This window comes from Rhinatrema bivittatum, chromosome 2, assembly GCF_901001135.1.
Source record: "Rhinatrema bivittatum chromosome 2, aRhiBiv1.1, whole genome shotgun sequence".
Lineage (NCBI taxonomy): Eukaryota > Metazoa > Chordata > Amphibia > Gymnophiona > Rhinatrematidae > Rhinatrema > Rhinatrema bivittatum.
Window position 1 is genome coordinate 661,253,757 of NC_042616.1, and position 19,998 is coordinate 661,273,754.

The following is a 19,998-nucleotide window of genomic DNA, read 5'->3' on the forward strand; positions in this document are numbered from 1 at the left end:
ACCATATTGGAGTGATACTGAGTGAGTGTGTATTAGTGAGTAAGTGGAATGAAACTGAGTATAAAATGTGCTTGGGTGACCATGCTCATAACATATTAAGTGATGGGAGAAAAAGACCCTCTAGCTTATCCTGTCTGCCCAGTTATTCTGTTCATACTGCTAAGGATATATCCCAGAGTGTGACTGTCTGCCAGATTTTTCCTTATCCAGAACAGGCTTTTATCTTCCTTCTTGATACTCCTCGATCTTGAGTAGATAATTATACAAGATCCCTCGCACACCCATCTTGCCAAATCTCTGTAATAATCTAAAAAGCTAGGAATAGTAGCATTAGCATGATCATTGCTAAAACATCCGGCCTCCTAGGTCCTCTGTGTAACCTTCCAAACAGATCCATTTACATGACTGCCTACATTTCCTCTAGGACTTCTAGTAATTACAGTACTTGCAGTCTTCCAGATAGACCCAGCTTCTAATCCAGTTTTAGCTTTTCCTGTGCTATTTACTAAAACAATTTTCTCTTTTCTATTTTTGTCTAATTAATACTTAATTGAGTCATAGGAGGAGTTTATTGAAAATATTCCATAGTGCATAAGTAGATTTACTGGAATGTGTATATTTTATAACTTTGAATTAGTTTAAAGCATCCTACTTTCAAAACTTTATCAAAAACACAGGATGGCTAAAGTAAATTTGTAAACAGTCAAAATATTTAATATTTTTTGTACACAGACCTAATAGTTGTGTTAGTCCTAGAGAAAACTGTCTCCTATGTATTGTAAAGGCTGGCATGAGCCCTTGCTCCTGTGGTGTTGTTGCGTCGGAGGTGGACCCTTGGGCCAAGGTGGGGTTGACTCAACCCATAGATGAGGACCTATGGGTCCCCACCGTCGGCAGGTGGAGTGGGCTGATAGGCAGAGGCCGCTGGAGCTTCACCTATACCAGCCCTCGTTCCCCGCGGGTTCAGCCTTTGGGTGCTGGGGCCGGCAGGACTTAGGTGGGCCTCGATATAGAATAGCAAGAGAGGTTGGTTCAGCCAAGAGACAGCAGGTGAGGGATGGTGTACTCCTATTCTGGACTGGGTAAGCTTCTGGAAACTCGGGCGCCAATGAAACAAAGGCAGACTGAGGGCGCTTGAGCAAAGGTAGGCCAAAGCCTAATAAGTCCACGTCCAGGGAGTAGGCAGAAGAGGCGTCCAATGGTAAGCTTGAGTCAGGGCCGGCGGCAATCCAAGGGCTGTGGCAAGCAATGCTGAGGTCTGATCATGGAGAAGTCAATAGCTTGGTCAATCAAAGCTGAGGTCTCATCACGGAGAAGTCAATAGCGTAGCTGGACAAAGTGAAGTAGGGGCTGGAGATAGGCAATACATGGTCAGGCGAAGCAGAGGTCTGGGTCTGGAGACAGGCAGTAGCATAGTCAGGCGAAGTGGAGGTCTGGGTCTGGAGATAGGCTGTAACGTAGTCAGGCGAAGCGAGGTCAAAGTCCGTGTAATCAATCTGAAGCATAGGCAGGGCAGGAATGAGGAAACAGGAACCAGGAACAACGAGGATCAGGAACATAGAGTAGAGACGAATCTCTTAGCAGCAACGAGTACTCGACCAGTGAGGAGACCTGTTGCAAAGGCAACACTATGGAGCGGAACCTGAGCTTAAATACTATGAAGAGATTGACGTCATAATCCGGGGCCGCGGCAAGGTTCCTGCCGCGGTCCCTACATAAGGATCAGCGATACGTGCGCGCGCCTAGGGAGGGGCACAGCGCGGTTAGTGGCATCTCTCCGCGGGCCACGCAGAGAGGCCTGACGAGCAGTAGCATCATGACCTGGAACGCTGGGGACTGTGGCAGATCCAGAGGCACCGGAGGAGACGCGAGGTCGAAGCTGGCGGCCCACCGCCGCTAGCGAGGAGGAACCAGAGGCTGGAGTCCTTGTGGAAAGATGAGGGGGACGTGCCACAGGTCTGCCGCGGATGGCATGCGTAACAGGCACAGTTGATGGAGCCTTGTCAATCTATAAGGCCTATGCTGGCAGCTAGCAAATGTGCCCTATAGCTGGACAGACTGGAGCTTCACCTATACCAATCACCCCCCCCCCCCCCCCACAGTTTGAGCCCTTGGGGCAGGTCTTAGGTGGTTTCCTAGGGTGGAGACAAGAGCAAGAGTCCAATAGCACACCGGGATCAGGACAGGCAGCAGGCAGACAGAGTCAGGCCAAGGTTGGGGTGGGCTGTAAACAGACATGGTTATGTCCAGGCAGAAGATCAGGTCCAACTAGTAGAATGGTCAGGTCTAGGCAGAATGTTAGGTCCAGGTAGCAGGCAAAACATGGTCAGGTCCAAGCAGAAGATCAAGATCTGGAGAGTCATGCCAAGGGAGGACAAAGACACATTGAAGACACTGGACAACATTAACGAATACAAAGATGAATGAGGAGGGCTGGATGAAGGAAGCAGAAGAAGACAAGGAGATCAGAACAAGGTAAGGACGAGGCTGGACGAGGCAAGGCAAGGCTGGATGAGGCAAGCTGAAGACACAGGAACTTGAGAACACTGGCAGCATGCACTGCAAAGCAAGAGACCTGTTGCTGAGGTGAGGAATTACTTCAGGGCCTTGGCTTATATAGTCCAAGAGGCTGTTGTCATCTGGAGGTATCGCTCAGGGGTTCATGCCACTGCGCACATCTATGGGAAGGCCGGGCCACGAAGGCATGGTGGCATGGGATACTGGGTCCAGTGGTATTCCTGCCGCGCTGAGGCTGGATTGTGTCAGGGTGACTCCGGTAGCTTCCAGCCACTTTAAGACTAACTGTGTCAGGGGTGAGTGCTGCGCTCATGGGGCCTACCTGCAGGCTGCAAATCTTAAAATGTAATTTGTGATAATTTTTATTCAACTAACATTAGAACAATCAAAAGATTATGCATTAGATCGTAATAGCAGTATCTGCAATTACCACAAAATTGTGATTTAAGCAGGACCTTATTGATTAGTTGTTCCTGTAGACAGACTGCTGATCAGCTGTCAGTCTTAATGACTACTGCTTCACAAGATACATTTGAAGCTCACTCTGCAATTTAACTAGGATCCTAATTATGCAGTATGTGAGTTTTGTACATTGTATATGACCTATATAGTCTCTAAAACTTATGTACTATAACAGCTTCTTTGGATAATTCTTGTTTGTCTAATTAACGATAACACAGTATTCTAAGAACTCTAGTTGAGGTATTGAGATAATAACAGCCTTTCAATACCAATCTTAGATATGTCAATCATTGTCCTATCTTTTACACTGATATTTGAAAATGAGAAAAAGTCTTGCTCATTGTGCAAGCCAGACATGCTACATAAAGCAGGAGTGTGCTGATTTTGACAGTAGGCCACCTTGAAAACAGATTTTGTAACTTTGAACTCCTCTCTTTCTCTTAGGAGCCTCTGTCCTTTTCATGCCTATCTCTCCTGCCTTCCTGTTTCTCACCCCTCCAACGTCCCAGATTTTCAGATGCTGCTGTAATAACCTGTGTGTTATATTCAGCAATAGTTTCATAATGCACACATTAAAAATAAAATGTTTACAAAGGTATACTAATGCATCAGGAGTTAAAAACAAAACAAAACGGGCTAACCCCAAAATATTCATAAAAGAAATGCATAGCAGACATAAAAACATGATTTATGCACATAAACCACATTTTATGCATATAAAATGTGATTAATGGGCACAAAAATAGATTTCTGCATAGAAACATTTATGTGCATAAATCATATTTTATGTGTAGAAAATATGGAGGTCCATTTTCAGCCACTGTGTGGCTCTACTGGTTAGCCGGATAAACATAATTGGCTAACTAGCAGGGTATATTCAGCAGTGTGGCTGCATCACTGAATATACCCAGCTACCCTAGAGTTAGCCGGTTATATCGAACCGGCTAACTTTAGGACAGCTCTACAGGCCAAGCAGAGTTAGCCACATTGGTTAAGCAGCTAACTCTATTGGAGTTAGCCATTTAATTTATACAACAAACTCTGGGCCACCCTGAAATGCCTTCCACTAACCCTGGGATACCCCCTTCTTATCCGGCTAAATTCTAGCCAAGTAACTATTTACCTGGCTAGAATTTAGCAAGATAAGGGCTAAATATAGAAGGGTAAGCCATTTAGATGGATAACGATTATGGTAATAATCTAACTGGCTTTTGGATATCAACCTCATGATTTATGTACATAAATCTTTAATGCAATGAAAGGATGATCTAGACATAACAATACACATAAATCCTATTTTTGGAGGAAAAAACATGATTTGTGCACTAAAACTGCAATTCAATTATATTTTATTACATTTTGCAAAAAACTTACAATCAGAAATCATTATTATAATGTATATTAACATTTTTTTATTAGGCATTTCAAAATAATTACAAGAATACCTTGTACAGTAACATGAGGTATGCAACAGTAGATACAGGTAATACATAAAATTAACAAACCGAAAAAAAAAATCAAGCATCCTCATATAATAGTAGGAAAATTGGGGGGGACAAAGAAAAATAAGTGAATAAATAACACCATGAAATTAAGAAAAAAGCATAATGAAGTTATACACCAGTATCACTAAGGCTGGTCTATAAGAGTGATTATTGAGGGTGCGAATCTAAGAATGACCAAAGTTGGGATGGTTAAAAAAATATAATTAAAATCTAGCTATCTAATAGAACATTTACAGTGATATCACAAAACAAATTGAGCCCCCTTAGACAACACCTCAGAATGCATTGAAAGAATTCTTTTTGGATGAAGTTGGGTAGCTCTAGTGAGATCAGGATATATCCATAGCTTTAGGCCATAATATTAAAGACTAATTACGAAAGAAAAATCGAAGGACATAATTTCGATTAGAGGAAAAAGCAAATGACACAAGCAAATTTCCTCATTGCGAAATATCTGTTGACTGTGAATTTTCAAGAATATTCGTAAGGTCCAAAGCAGTATCCAAAGGCAGATTGCCGCCAGGGGCTTCTTCAGCTTTAGGCAAATAGTATGCCTTAGTTATTACAGGCATCACAGCATTTGGAATTTTCAAAATTTGAGAAATATAATTTCTAAACAAATCTGCAGGAGAAATCAATTTAATAACAGGAAAATTTAAAATTCTCAAATTAAGAGATTGCAAAGCATTTTCAATATTTTCAAGCTTCCTGAAGTATATCAAATCAGATTGAACCAAATTTTGCTGATTTTTTCAAGGGAAACAACCCGAGTGTCCAATGCCAAAAGCTTAGTTTCCTGGAACGAAACCATATTTGAATTAAGTAAAACTCGATCGTTGGTATCCAAGATAACCTTAGTTAATGAAGACATAGAAGTTTCTAAAATCAGTAAGGCATTCCTTAAAACTTAGTAATCACGGGGTGGGGGTGGGGGGGGGGGGGGGTGTTTACACAGTCTAAGCTTACCAACCGGGACGTTCACCGCATCACCTCCACTCTGAAACACACCTCTTCCCAGACCATCAGAAGGGGCCGATGTCAAGGCTGAAGGCAAAGGAACAGCCACTCCGAACACCCCTGAACCAGAGGCATTCTCTTCAGTAGTTAACAAAGCCACCTTCATGGAGGAAAACACAGGGCTTCCAGTCTTCTCCACAACCACCCGCAACAAAGTCTGAATCCAGACAATGGCCCCATCATGGAGTCTGGTGATTTTGGTGGCCCCAAATTGATTGAGATGTCCTTGGTTTGCATATCTGATGAGGCTGCTGGTTGGCAGTCTGTTGGTCTTACCACTAGTCTGGGGGTTACTTTGCCATGGTCCGATGTTTCATGAGGATCCATCTTATTTTTAATTATGGCCTGATCCTTAAGAGAGTATTCTCAAGCAGTAGTGAATGCTCTCTTGTAAAAAGTATCTACTTCTGTGGCCTACAGTAGAGTTTGGCAGTTCTTTGAACACTGGTGTACAGGTAAGGTTCTGCTGGCCATTACAGCTTTGTTGCCTTTGATTTTGGAATTTCTGCAGGAGGGTTTGAACAAAGGTTTAACCTTGAACTTGCTGGCAGCAATTGCTTGTTATATAGATCTTATACATCATTACTTTTTTTGGGGGGGGGAGGGGAGCCAAGTATCCCTAAGAATCTTGGTTCCTGTGGGGTGTAAAACATATTAGACTTCCAGAAAGATGGTTCCTACCTGGAATCTGAATCTGGTCAGCCTTTTGAATCAATTACGAAAGCTTTGATTAAGCTTCTGTCTCTGAAAGTAGTATTTTTGGTAGCTATTTGTTCAACCAGGTATATTTCAGAGATTCAAGCCTAGTCTTGTAGAGAGCCTGGTCTGAATTTTTCAGATCAGGCAGTGTATATCAGCATAAAACCTTTCTTTCCTCTCAAGATGGTTTCAGCCTTTCATCTCAGTCAGGTGGTATGTCTGCTTTTCTTTCAGAGAGCTGCATACGGTGATGAGTATAGCTTATTACATCACTTAGATGTGAAGAGAATTTTACTTTAGTAATTTTACTTTAGGAAGTCAGATCATCTGGGCCCAGAAAGGGGGAGGTGGTTTATAAAGCTACGTTGGCTGGATGGATTATGGAAACCATACATGCTACTTATGTGGACAAAGGGCTGCCTCTTCCTAAGAGACTGAGGGTTCACTCTACTTAGGTACAAATGGTGTCTTGGGCAGAGCTCCATTGGGTATCACTGGTGGACATTTGCAAGGTGGCAACTTGGTTGTGTTTGCATTGTTTTTTGAAGCATTACTATCTGAATGTTGCTATCCCGGTCGCCAGACTAGCGACCGGGCGCTTACCTCCGTGCCGAGGCCCCCGCTCATGTCGCGCTCCGCCGGGGTTTCAGGCCTGTGCAGCCGCATGGCAGCGGCGTCTCCCTCGTGGAGACGCCGTCGAGGCCGATTCTAACTCCTCCCCCCTGCCGAGGTACACGCGCGCGCGAGGGGACAGCATTTGTAGGTCCAGCACCCGGAAGTGCTGAACCGCCCCTTTCCTGACGTCAGAGGCTGGCTGGCTATATAAACCAGCTTCAGTCTCTCTTACCTTGCCTTGCAACGAGGTCGCTCCTGTGAGTACTTAGTTGCTTCCCTGGATCCTGCCTTGCTCCGTTCCTGCTTGTTCCAGTCCTTGTTCCTGTGGTTCCTGCCGTGCTCCGTTCCTGCTTGTTCCAGTCCTTGTTCCTGAGGATCCGTTCCTGTTTGCTCCTGTCCTTGTTCCCGTGGTTCCGCTCCAGGTTTTCCAGCTTTTCGTCTTCAGCCAGCCTTGATCTTCGGACTTCTGCTTGACCCATCTTGTCTTCAGCCAGCCCTGATCTTCGGACTTCTGCTTGACCCTTCTTGTCTTCAGCCAGCCCTGATCTTCGGACTTCTGCTTGACCCTTCTCGTCTTCAGCCAGCCCTGACTACCGGACCTCCTAAGTCCCAGCGACCCGGACCCCTACGGGCTCCTCCTGGGGGGGTCTCGGGTTTCCAGGGCGAACACTTGCTCCTACCCACCAGATCCGTACCGCCTCCCGGCTCCTTTTCCATCGTCTGGTTTCCACTATCCAGACAGCCGGGCCAAGGGTTCACTAAACAGACTTTTCATAACACTGAATGTCCAGGTCAGAGAAGAAGCATCTTTAGGCTCAGAGGTTCTAAAAGCAGGGTAGGAAGTCCTGCCCATGCATCTAGACTGGTCTGGCTGGATGATGAGAAAAAAGAAATTTATTCTTACCTGATCATTTCCTTTACTTGAGTCCAGCCAGACCACTCCAGAACCCTCCCTGTCTGCCAATGATTGTTTTGCTGATTCTGTAGAGGAGTATGTTATTACAGACTATCAAAGGAAAAGTGTGTGATACAGTGACAGGATTGATGGAGCCATAGAATTATTTGCTCAGGTAAGTTATTTTCTTGTTGTGTATTATATGCCTTCTTTTTGATTCTCTGGAAATCCATTGATTTGGTGGCAGAGGACCTATCTAATTTTATTTCTTACCTTGCTACATAGAATAACTACTGACAGACTGAACATAGCATGGGACCCTATAAGGGATGATGTCAGCAAACCTGTTGTTCTTTGTCTCTATCTGCTGGTTGGGAAGCATAATCCATGTATCTAGACTGGTCTGGTTGGACTCAAGGAAAGGAAATTATCAAGTAAATTTCTCATTTACTTATAAGCATTCTAAACTTTAATCTGTAAAATATTATTGTCATCATTCAATTATCTATGTTAAATGTAACCTTGACATCGAAGCCAGAATAGGATTCCAGATACTTCAAAAAGAATGCATTTTCTTCAAAGTCAAAACTTTAACCATCAACCACTCTGTCATCATCATTCTATGGAGATGATTCCTTGATAACATCAAATCTGGTAGTTGAGGTTGTGTCCATCACAACATTATGCACTTTTTGGCTATTAGTAGTATTTATTCATTCATTCATTCATTCTTATTAGGGGTGGAAATTTGCAACTAAATAGGAAATAAAGATGATATTTCCTATTTTGTTGCATTTAGGGAATTTAAAATGAAGGAAACACCTCAAACTTTTGTGCGGGTTCCCCTAACATTTTTTGGGAGGGGTTTAAAAAATGTACCTAAAAAACAAAACAAAACTCCAAACCTTCCCCAACCCTTCCCATTTTCTAAAATAAGGAGCCCCCAGCAATGGAGCCCTCTCCAATCCCCCCTGACCCTCCTAGAACTAACTAAATATCCATGGTAGTCTAGAGAGAGGCTCATGACCGACCTCCCAGTCCAAGGCCAGCAACTGCCATTAGTCAAAATGGTGCCGGCAGCCCTTTTCCCATATCAGGTGACAGGGTCTACTGATGCCATTCATTCTTAATTTTGTTAAAAATTTTCTTTGTCTCTCTCTGTATTTTTGTGCTTTCATACTATTTCTAGGCCTACCCCTAATTAACTTGTTTCCTGAGGTTGTCTTGGCTGGATTGACTGAATGAATGTTCAATTTTGCTTCGAGTAGAGGCACACTTCAGGAGTATCCTATTTTTAGACTATCATGTTTATTATAATTAGTCATGATTTTATGATCTAAGTCATCTTGGTATGCATTATGACTGTGGTTTATTGTGGTCATCTTATTTATGTTGTTTTATGAGTGGGGATGCTTATTGCTTATATATTTGTTTTAATGCATTTTTATTCTACTGCATTTTAATTGCAGCAATTTTGTTCTGTTATTCATTGGAATTGTTAATTTTGCTATGCTGTTGTGTATTAATTTGTTATTTGAATTGTATACTTGCATATAGCTGTTTAAATCTCTCCTCAAACATATTCATAGAAAGGTGTGTAACAAATAAAGTTGATTATAACAAAATACTTGACTATCTCTGATCCTTCCAGTCTCTCTTTTACTATCTTGCCTATCAGCTCTTTCTCCCCTTCCTTTCTCTATGGCAGGGAGGGAAATGCACTAGGTCACATTCAATGCATCTGCAGATGTCCTCCATCAGTTCTCCTGGTGAAAACTTCCTGTTCAGAAAGAAAGTGCACCGTTGGAAGCAGAAAGAAGCAGCCACAACTACCTCTCCTCCATAGTCCACATGCTGGTGGGATTGTCTGTGATGGCTACAATGCTTTTATTCTCTTTGCCATAGGAGCAGCTATTTTAGCAGCAGCCGTGGGAGCAACTTTCATGTGCGCAGTCTGAACACCACTTCTATTCTGGATTGCACTTTGTGCCCTCACTTTGTATACCACTGCAAAGAAATGCATTCCCTTTATACATTTTAGTGTGGAAAGCAAAGCATGAGTTTGCAGGGGCGCATTCAGAAGTACGAAGAGCAATATGGTGCCAATATGAAACCCTCTGGGATTCTTGCGCAATAACACATCACACACTGTTGGAAAATTGTTTTAAAAATAAGTACTGAAAAACATTTACAGAAAAGTTGTACTAGTTTATAAATATGTGTTGGCATTCTATCAGGCAGTAGTATCATTTGATAGAGAAAATTACACTTTTAGCTTATGCTCTAACATTATTTTATATGACATTTTTATGGCAATGCTTTTTTAAGATCTCTTAAAGAAGGACTAGTATGGATTATTTTTTTAAAGAACATTACTGAAAATGAACAGTATACTTACTATAGCATTTGTTTTAAATAAATCTACCTTTTTATATATCTTTAAATTCCTTTAAAAATATAAGAACATAAGAAGTTGCCATACTGGGTCAGACAAAACGTTCCATCAAGCCCAGCATCCTGTTTCCAACAACGGCCAATCCAGGCTACAAGTACCTGGCAAGTAGCCAAACATTAAATAGGTCCCATGCTACTGATGCCAGTAATAGCAGTGGCTATTCCCTAAGTCAACTTGATTAATAGCAGTTAATGGACTTCTCCAAGAACTTATCCAAACCTTTTTTAAACCCAGCTTCACTGACTGCACTAACCACATCCTCTGGCAACAAATTCCAGAGATTAATTGTGCGTTGAGTGAAAAATAATTCTCTCTCATTTGGTGATGTCATTTGTGAAGGAGCATAATGATGGGCAGATGTGTGGGAGTAGCATTGTAGGGGACCTACCTGGAGGTTGCAGGTTATCAGTAGAGGACCCAACCAAAGAGAGAGAGATTTTGACCACCAGCACCCAAACAGCTCGCAAGGAGATGTTGCACATTTTTTGGCATCTGGCCTCAGTGCTAGTTCTTTTTCTTCCTGATTATGAAGTTGATTATGAGATTGTTGATTGTCCTAATTACACTAAGGGCCAGATTTTCTAACCTACGCACGGGCATAGATTTGTGCACGCAACCCGGTGTGCACAAATCTACGCCCAATTTTATAACATGCGCAATGGGGTGCACACTTGTGCACCTTGTGTGCGCCGAGCCCTAGGGGATCCCCAATGGCTTTCCTCGTTCCCTCTGAGGCCATTCCGAAATCGGAGCAGCCTCGGAGGGAACTTTCCTTTTGCCCCCTCCAATTTCCCCTCCCTTCCCCTATCTAACCACCCCCCAGCCCTACCTAAATTCCCCCTACCTTTATTATTTAAGTTGCGCCTGCCTCTAGGCAAGCGTAGGTTGTGCGTGCCGGCCGAGTGCCAGCGTGTGATCCCCCGGCCTAGCGGGCCTTCAAAGCCCTCTGGCCATGCCCCCGCCCCACCACGGACCGCCAACTCCCTGCCCCTTTTTTCAAGCCCCGGGACATACGCACGTCGTGGGGCTTGTGTGCATCGCCGAGCCTATGCAAAATAGGCTCGGTGAATGCAGGAGCAGGTTTTCGGGGTTATGCGTGTAACCCTTTGAAAATCCGCCCCTAAGAGTTAATAGGACATTTAAGTGATTGCACATCAGTACAGTAATTCAAGGACAGTCTCCTTCATTTCACAGGAAAACTATATTATGAGTGCCCATGTATGGTTAAAAACATGTTGAGAGATTCAATCAAATTTGGATCTCTCCTTCACACTCTAATTTTATTCACCTCTGAAATGCATGGTTCTTGATTTAAGTTTAAAATAACTTGATCCCTAAAAATCTGTAATGAAGGAATTTGATCTAGAAATATTTGTCTTTATAAAATACGTTTGATGCATACAGATATTTGTGTTCTTTTCTTTTGGATTGGATTTGACAGAGTTTAGTGGTCAGGATGTTATTCCATGTGTTAAATTAAGTACTGGATGTTCCCGTGTTGGGCTGAATCCGTATGTGATGCACAAGAGAATGTTGAGTCTGATCTGTTTTCTATATATATATTAACAGGAATTGCTGAAGAGGACTCCAAGGAAACACAGTGACTATGGAGCAGTGGCGGAAGCTCTCCAAGCCATGAAAGATGTCTGCTCTAACATAAATGAGGCCAAGAGACAGATGGAAAAATTAGAGGTTTTGGAAGAATGGCAGTCTCACATAGAAGGATGGGAGGTAGAGTACAATCATACTGTTTGAGTTCTTGTACAAGCTGAATGCTCCAGTACCTGAGGGCTATATTGCTTTGAGGTTTCAGTATTTGCAAGGTAGTACAAAAGACTATATAGCATAACTTATGCTACTAGGGAAATCTTGTAAAAATGATTAATGGGTAGCCACAATATGGAACATGATTTACAGTTTATTTATTTGCCAAAACTTATATTCTGCACAATCCTAACAGTAATAGTACTTGGCATTTCATTAATCACATAATACAATAAAGCAAATGCAATATAATAAACATATAAAAACAATTAAAAATAAAATAAATTATTTGTAAGCCTCATTAAAGTAGAAAGCTTTGACCTTCTTTCTAAATAGTTTTATATCCTGTTCCTCTCACAATTCACATGGAAGTACATTCCACAAAGTTTACTGCATATAAGAGAAAGCCATGACATGTAGTTTATAATCTAAATTACTGTAAGGAATATAAAGTCTACTTCAATACAAAAACTTCTCTCTAAAAATAACTTTAATGCGGCATAAAGGTGTTTACCAGTTAACATTTAAATGAAGCAATAGAACTTTTTAAAAATTGCAAGGTCTGCTTACTTAGAGATCACAACTTGTTTCAACAGGATTGGGGTAACTTTTTTTTACATATCTAGCTAAATCCTTCACATCAGCACTAAGTAGGATAATGTTTTGTTTTATCCCTAGTGGTGTCTAGGGATATGCATTCATTTGAAATGAATTGGCAAAACATAACAAATGCTCCCATATTTGTTTTATTCTTGGCTCTCTGAATGGAGGAATCCCACAAATGAAGCCAGTATTCTTTATCCCATTCATTTACATGGACCATTTATTTATATGGCCCATTATATACCATTATATTATATACCATTTTTATTCTGATGACTCTTAGCTCTGCCTCCCCATATCAGAAATTTCCTCAGAAATCAAGTCCCAGATCTTAGCTTGCTTGTCTGACATTGCTGCCTGGATATCTCAATGTCACCTTAAACTCAACATGACTGAGACTGAGTCCTTATCTTTCCCCAAAGCCCATCTCCCCTTTTCCTACTTTCTCTACGTCTGGTGATAACAGGGTCATCCTCCCAATCTCCTCTCTCTCTTTCTCCATGCACATTTTTTCTTTATAACATGCCACAACATGGCCCTTTCTTTCTGAACATAATACCAGAATTCAGTCTCTCATCTCTTCCCACTTAGACTATTACAATCTGCTCCTCACAGTTCTCCCAGCGAGTCATCTTTCACCATTACAATCCATCCTAAATTCAGCTGCATGACTAACCTTTCACCAAAATCACTGCACCCATATAACCCCTCTTCTGAAATCACTGCATTGGCTCCTTATCCATTCCTGCATACAGTTCAAGCTCCTCTTACCTACAAGTGCCTTCACTCTACAACTCCTCACTACCTCTCCTTTTTTATCTCTCTATCTACACTCTTCACTCATCAGACAAGCCACTCCTATCTATGCCAATTCCCTACTCCAATTCCCGACTCCATGTTTTCCAATTCCCGACTCCAATTTTTCCAATTCCCGACTCCATATTTTCCAATTCCTGACTCCAATTCCCGACTCCATGTTTTCCACCTGGTTGTACCATGTACTTGGAATAGGCTTCCTGGGCTGGCATGTCATGCTCACTCTCACCTTGTTTAAATTCCATCTAAAAACCCACCTTTTTTAGGCTGCTTTTAAGTCTTAAGCCTGTTGGTTCACCTTTAGCCTCATTCATTTTAACAATTGTCCTTTGACTTTTATGTTTGTCCTGATTAGATTTAAGCTCTATCGAGCAGATAGTGTCTCTTGTTCCGGTTTTGGATTCGTGGATTATCGGGAAATTATTTTTCCAGCGGTCCAATCGTTTTTTGTTTTTTTTATCGGCTGTGCCGAGCTGATAATCCAAAAACCCAGCCCGACCCTTTAAAATTAGTTCTTTAGTATCCCCCCACCCTCTGGACCCGTCCAACCCCCCTCCAAAATATTTAAGTACCTGGAGGTCCAGTGGGGGTCCCGGGAGCATTTTCCTGCTCTCGGGCCGTCGGCTACCAGTAAACCAAATAGTGCCAATGGCCCTTTGCCCTTAGTATGTTACAGGGTATCTGTGCCATTGGCTGGCCCCTGTCACATGGTAGGAGCAATGGACGGCCAGTGCCCGCGCCCTCACTGGATCACCAGGTACTCGTAAAAAGTTTTGGGGGGGGTTCGGGAGGGTGGGGGAAGGTAAGGGGTCAATTTTAAAGGGTCGGGCCTCACTAAAAAAGTGATCTCTGGACCAACTTTCTCTGAGGGCACACTTCTGGGACCTGGCTGAGGCAAGAATTGTCAGCAGCTCTATCGGGGACAAAGCATCAGGATGCAGGTGGGCTTTGCTGCACACTCAGTTGATGCATGGTGTCCATACCTTATATGATATTCTATTAGCTATAAGATGCTAGCGGGTTGGCAGCTAATAATCAGGCAGGTTTCTTTGTGCCAGACTGTGGTGCAAATATGGTAAAGGCAATAGAAAATGGGGGCTTTCAGGGCATTCATTGCATTGCACACTTATTACACCTGGCATTGAGGGATGCGCTGGGGCTGGGACCCAATGACAATGGAAATCCATTCCTGAAGAACCTGATAGAGAGGTGTAGGAAAATAACAAGGCATTTTCATAGAATCGTGAAGGAGGATCAGCTTTCCTGTGAGAAGTAGGAAGAATTCATGATGCTTCACATGCATCTGATTCAAGATAGTACCTGATGGAATTCTATTTGATGCTGCAGAGAAGGAGACATCACTTTATTATCTGTTTCTGGAAACAGAGATAGGTGTGCATTGCTCCCTGGGGCATCATGATTGTGTAGTGATGAAGCAGTTGGTACTAGGGATGTGAATCGTTTTAGGACGATTAAAATTATCGTCCGATAATTTTAATATCGTCTTAAACCGTTATGGAACACAATACAATACAGATTCTAACGATTTATCGTTATAAATCGTTAGAATCGTGAGCCGGCACACTAAAACCCCCTAAAACCCACCCCCGACCCTTTAAATTAAATCCCCCACCCTCCCGAACCCCCCCCCAAATAACTTAAATAACCTGCGGGTCCAGCAGCGGTCCGGAACGGCAGCGGTCCGGAACGGGCTCCTGCTCCTGCATCTTGTCGTCTTCGGCCGGCGCCATTTTCCAAAATGGCGCCGAAAAATGGCGGCGGCCATAGACGAAAAAGATTGGACGGCAGGAGGTCCTTCCGGACCCCCGCTGGACTTTTGGCAAGTCTCGTGGGGGTCAGGAGGCCCCCCACAAGCTGGCCAAAAGTTCCTGGAGGTCCAGCGGGGGTCAGGGAGCGATTTCCCGCCGCGAATCGTTTTCGTACGGAAAATGGCGCCGGCCATACGCGTATGGCCGGCGCCATTTTCCGTACGGAAAATGGCGCCGGCAGGAGATCGACTGCAGGAGGTCGTTCAGCGAGGGTTCCGGCGCCTCGCTGAACGACCTCCTGCAGTCGATCTCCTGCCGGCGCCATTTTCCGTACGAAAACGATTCGCGGCGGGAAATCGCTCCCTGACCCCCGCTGGACCTCCAGGAACTTTTGGCCAGCTTGTGGGGGGCCTCCTGACCCCCACGAGACTTGCCAAAAGTCCAGCGGGGGTCCGGAAGGACCTCCTGCCGTCCAATCTTTTTCGTCTATGGCCGCCGCCATTTTTCGGCGCCATTTTGGAAAATGGCGCCGGCCGAAGACGACAAGATGCAGGAGCAGGAGCCCGTTCCGGACCGCTGCCGTTCCGGACCGCCGCTGGACCCGCAGGTTATTTAAGTTATTTGGGGGGGGGTTCGGGAGGGTGGGGGATTTAATTTAAAGGGTCGGGGGGGGGTTTTTAGGGGGTTTTAATGTGCCGGTTTTTCGATTTTTCGATTTTTGATTTTTTAACGATTTTTCACGATTTTTCACGATATTTTACCCCCCCAAACGGCAACAATACGATTCCCTCCCCCTCCCAGCCGAAATCGATCGTTAAGACGATCGAGGACACGATTCACATCCCTAGTTGGTACAAATGCTGAAGCCCTTCATGGATGCCATGGAGGATCTGAGTTCTAGGAGCATCACCTTATGCAGAGTCATCCTTATAGTAAATATTCTGGAGAAAAATAGGGCTTCTATGAGCAAGAGGGAATGGAAGCAAAGGTGTTGCAGTTTCTGGACTCCTTACAGCAGCAGATGCAAGAGACACTGAAACCTTTCACAAAAAACAATAAAAACATGCTTGGTACACTTTGTGATCCACAGTTGGAAGGAAGTCTTTCCCTCCAGTCTTAACTTCTCACTTTCATGAAGGAGATTCTGGTAGCTAACATATTTGAACTTGAGCATCAGAGGCTCAGAAATAATGGGAATGAAGCACAGGAAAGAATGACCACCTCAGAGACTAGTACAAGCAGGAGCAGCACCCTGTCAGTACCAATTGCTCGCCACCTCAATATGCCAAAGCAATGTTGCCTGCAAAGAACCATCCCTCCTGACACAGGCCATAGCTAAAACAGTTGGCAAGGGAAATCCTTTCTCCACTCCAGCAAAGGAGACCCCAGCATAAATTTCTGTAACATGCTAACTCACAGAGCCCTTTGAGGATATGGATAAAGATGTGCTGGCATATTGGACAAACAAGTCAGCAGTCTAGCTAGACCTAGCCAAAGTTGCTAAGCATTATTTCTGCTGTCCACCAATCAGCATGCCCAATGAACATGTCTTTTCAATGACAGGGGACATCAAGAGCTCTCGTCACTTGAAGCTGGTACCAAAGTTGATGGAAAAAACGGTCTTTTTGAAATTCAGTCTGTCTTTGCTTGGGTTCCAGAATTTCCATGCGAGTGGCAAGATGACTGAAAGCACCTTAAGAACATAAGAAATTGCCATGCTGGGTCAGACCAAGGGTCCATCAAGCCCAGCATCCTGTTTCCAACAGAGGCCAAACCAGGCCACAAGAACCTGGCAATTACCTGAACACTAAGAAGATCCCATGCTACTGATGCAATTAATAGCAGTGGCTATTCCCTAAGTAAACTTGATTAATAGCAGTTAATGGACTTCTCCTCCAAGAACTTATACAAACCTTTTTTGAACCCAACTACACTAACTGCACTAACCACATCCTCTGGCAACAAATTCCAGAGCTTTATTGTGCGTTGAGTGAAAAAGAATTTTCTCTGATTAGTCTTAAATGTGCTACTTGCTAACTTCATGGAATCCCCCTAGTCCTTCTATTATTCAAGTAGAAGGACTAGGGGGAATGAATAACCGATTCATATCTACTCGTTCAAGACCTCTCATGATCTTAAAGACCTCTATCATATCCCCCTCAGCTGTCTCTTCTCCAAGCTGAACAGCCCTAACCTCTTCAGCCTTTCCTCATAGGGGAGCTGTTCTATCCCCTTTATCATTTTGGTTGCCCTTCTCTGTACCTTCTCCATCGCAACTATATCTTTTTTGAGATGTGGCGACCAGAATTATACACAGAATTTAAGGTGCGGTCTCACCATGGAGTGATATAGAGGCATTATGACATTTTCCCGTTTTATTAACAATTCCCTTCCTAATAATTCCTAACATTCTGTTTGCTTTTTTGACTGCTGCAGCACACTGAGCTGATGATTTTAAAGTATTATCCATTATGATGCCTAGATCTTTTTCCTGGGTGGTAGCTCCTAATATGGAACCTAACATCGTTAACAACAGCAAGGGTTATTTTTCCCTATATGCAACACCTTGCACTAGTCCACATTAAATTTCGTCTGCCATTTCAATGCCCAATCTTCCAATCTTGCAAGGTCTTCCTGTAATGTATCACAATCCACTTGTGATTTAACTACTCTGAATAATTTTGTATCATTCGCAAATTTGATAACCTCACTCGTTGTATTCCTTTCCAGATCATTTATATATATATATATATATATATATATATATATATATATATATAGAGAGAGAGAGAGAGAGAGAGAGAGAGAGAAAAGCACTGGTCCAAGTACAGATCCCTGAGGCACTCCACTGTTTACCGTTTTCCACTGAGAAAACCATTTAATCCTACTCTCTGTTTCCTGTCTTTTAACCAGTTTGTAATCCATGAAAGGACATCGCCTCCTATCCCATGACTTTTTAGTTTTCTTAGAAGCCTCTCATGAGGGACTTTGTCAAACGCCTTCTGAAAATCCAAATACACTACATCTACTGCTTCACCTTTATCCACATGTTTATTAACCCCTTCAAAAAAATGAAGCAGATTTGTTAGACAAGACTTCCCTTGGGTAAATATATGTTGACTGTATTCCATTAAACCATGTCTTTCTATATGCTCTACTATTTTGATCTTGAGAATAGTTTCTACTATTTTTCCCAGCACTGAAGTCAGGCTCACTGATCTATAGTTACTTGGATCACCGCTGGAGCCTTTTTTTAAATATTGGGGTTACATTGGCCACCCTCCAGTCTTCAGGTACAATGGATGATTTTAATGATAGGTTACAAATTTTAACTAATAGATCAGAAATTTCATTTTTGAGTTCCTTCAGTTCCCTAGGATGCATACCATCTGGTCCAGGTGATTTGCTACTCTTTAGTTTGTCAATCTGGCCTACAAAATCTTCCAGGTTCACAGTGATTTCGTTCAGTTTGTCTGACTCATCACCCCTGAAAATCATCTCCGGAACTGGTATCTCCCCAACATCCTCATTAGTAAACACGGAAGCAAAGAATTAATTTATTCTTTCTGCAATAGCCTTATTTTCCCTAAGAGCCCCTTTCACCCCTCGGTCATCTAATGGTCCAACCGACTCCCTCACAGGTTTCTTGCTTCAAATATATTTTTTAAAGTTTTTATTATGAGTTTTTACCTCTATGGCCAACTTCATTTCAAATTCTCTCTTCACCTGTCTTATCAATGTTAACTTGACAATGCTTCTGTTTTATCCTATTTTCTTCAGATGGATCCTTCTTCCAATTTTTGAAGGATTTTATTTTGGCTAAAATAGCCTCTTTCACCTCACCTTTTAACCATGGTGGTAATCGTTTTGCCTTCCTTCCACCTTTCTTAATGTGTGGAATACATATGGACTGTGCCTCTAGGATTGTATTTTTAAACAATGTCCATGGCTGTTGAACACTTTTAATCTTCGCAGCTGCAACTTTCAGTTTTTTTCTAACTATTTTCCTCATTTTAACAAAGTTTCCCTTTTGAAAGTTTAGTGTTAGAGCTGCAGATTTACTTATTGTCCCCCTTCCAGTTATTAGTTTAAATTTGATCATGTTATGATCACTTTTGCCAAGTGGCCCCACCACTGTTACCTCTCTCACCAAATTCTGCATTCCACTAAGAATTAAATCTAAAATAGCTCACTCTCTTGTTGGTTCCTGAACCAATTGCTCCATGAAGCAGTTATTTATTACATCCAGGAACTTTATGTCTCTAGCAAGTCCTGATGTTACATTTACCCAGTCAATATTGGGGTAATTGAAATCTCCCATTATTATTGCACTGCCAAATTGGTTATCTTCCCTGATTTCTCATAGCATTTCAGCATCTGTCTGACCATTTTGTCCAGGTGGATGGTAGTATACGCCTATCTCTATACTCTAACCCAACACACATGGGATTTCTAACCATATATATTCTACTCAGCATTTAGTCTCTTATATGATCTTTATCCTGTTGGACTCTATACCCTCCCGGACATAAAGTGCCATACCCCCACCAAGTTGATCCACCCTATCATTGCGATATAATTTGTACCCTGATATAGCACTGTCCCATTGATTATCCTCCTTCCACCAAGTCTCTGTGATGCCAATTATGTCAATCTCATCATTTGCTGCTATACCTTGAAGGCCTTACTGCTGCTCTGCTTACCTGCCATGCCCAGATGTACAACCTTAGGAATCAATGTGCCAAATGTCTACCTCACATGCCCCTTATGTGTCACTTTAGGGGTCTTGATGCTACTGCTCTGCCTACCTGCCATTTCCCTTCTATACTATCTTAGGGGTCTTATTGCTACTCTCCCTATCTACCATGCTCCAGATATACT

The 19,998-nt window shown here is 42.8% G+C and overlaps 1 protein-coding gene across 1 annotated transcript in view; it reads left to right on the top strand.

Annotated features, from left to right (window-relative positions):
- PREX2 (phosphatidylinositol-3,4,5-trisphosphate dependent Rac exchange factor 2) overlaps positions 1-19,998 on the top strand; it is a 922,406-nt gene that overhangs the window by 179,297 nt on the left and 723,111 nt on the right. The window contains exon 6 of the mRNA XM_029591436.1: positions 11,735-11,896. Within this exon, the coding sequence (XP_029447296.1) occupies positions 11,735-11,896 (162 nt within the window). The remainder of the gene's footprint in view (positions 1-11,734; positions 11,897-19,998) is intronic.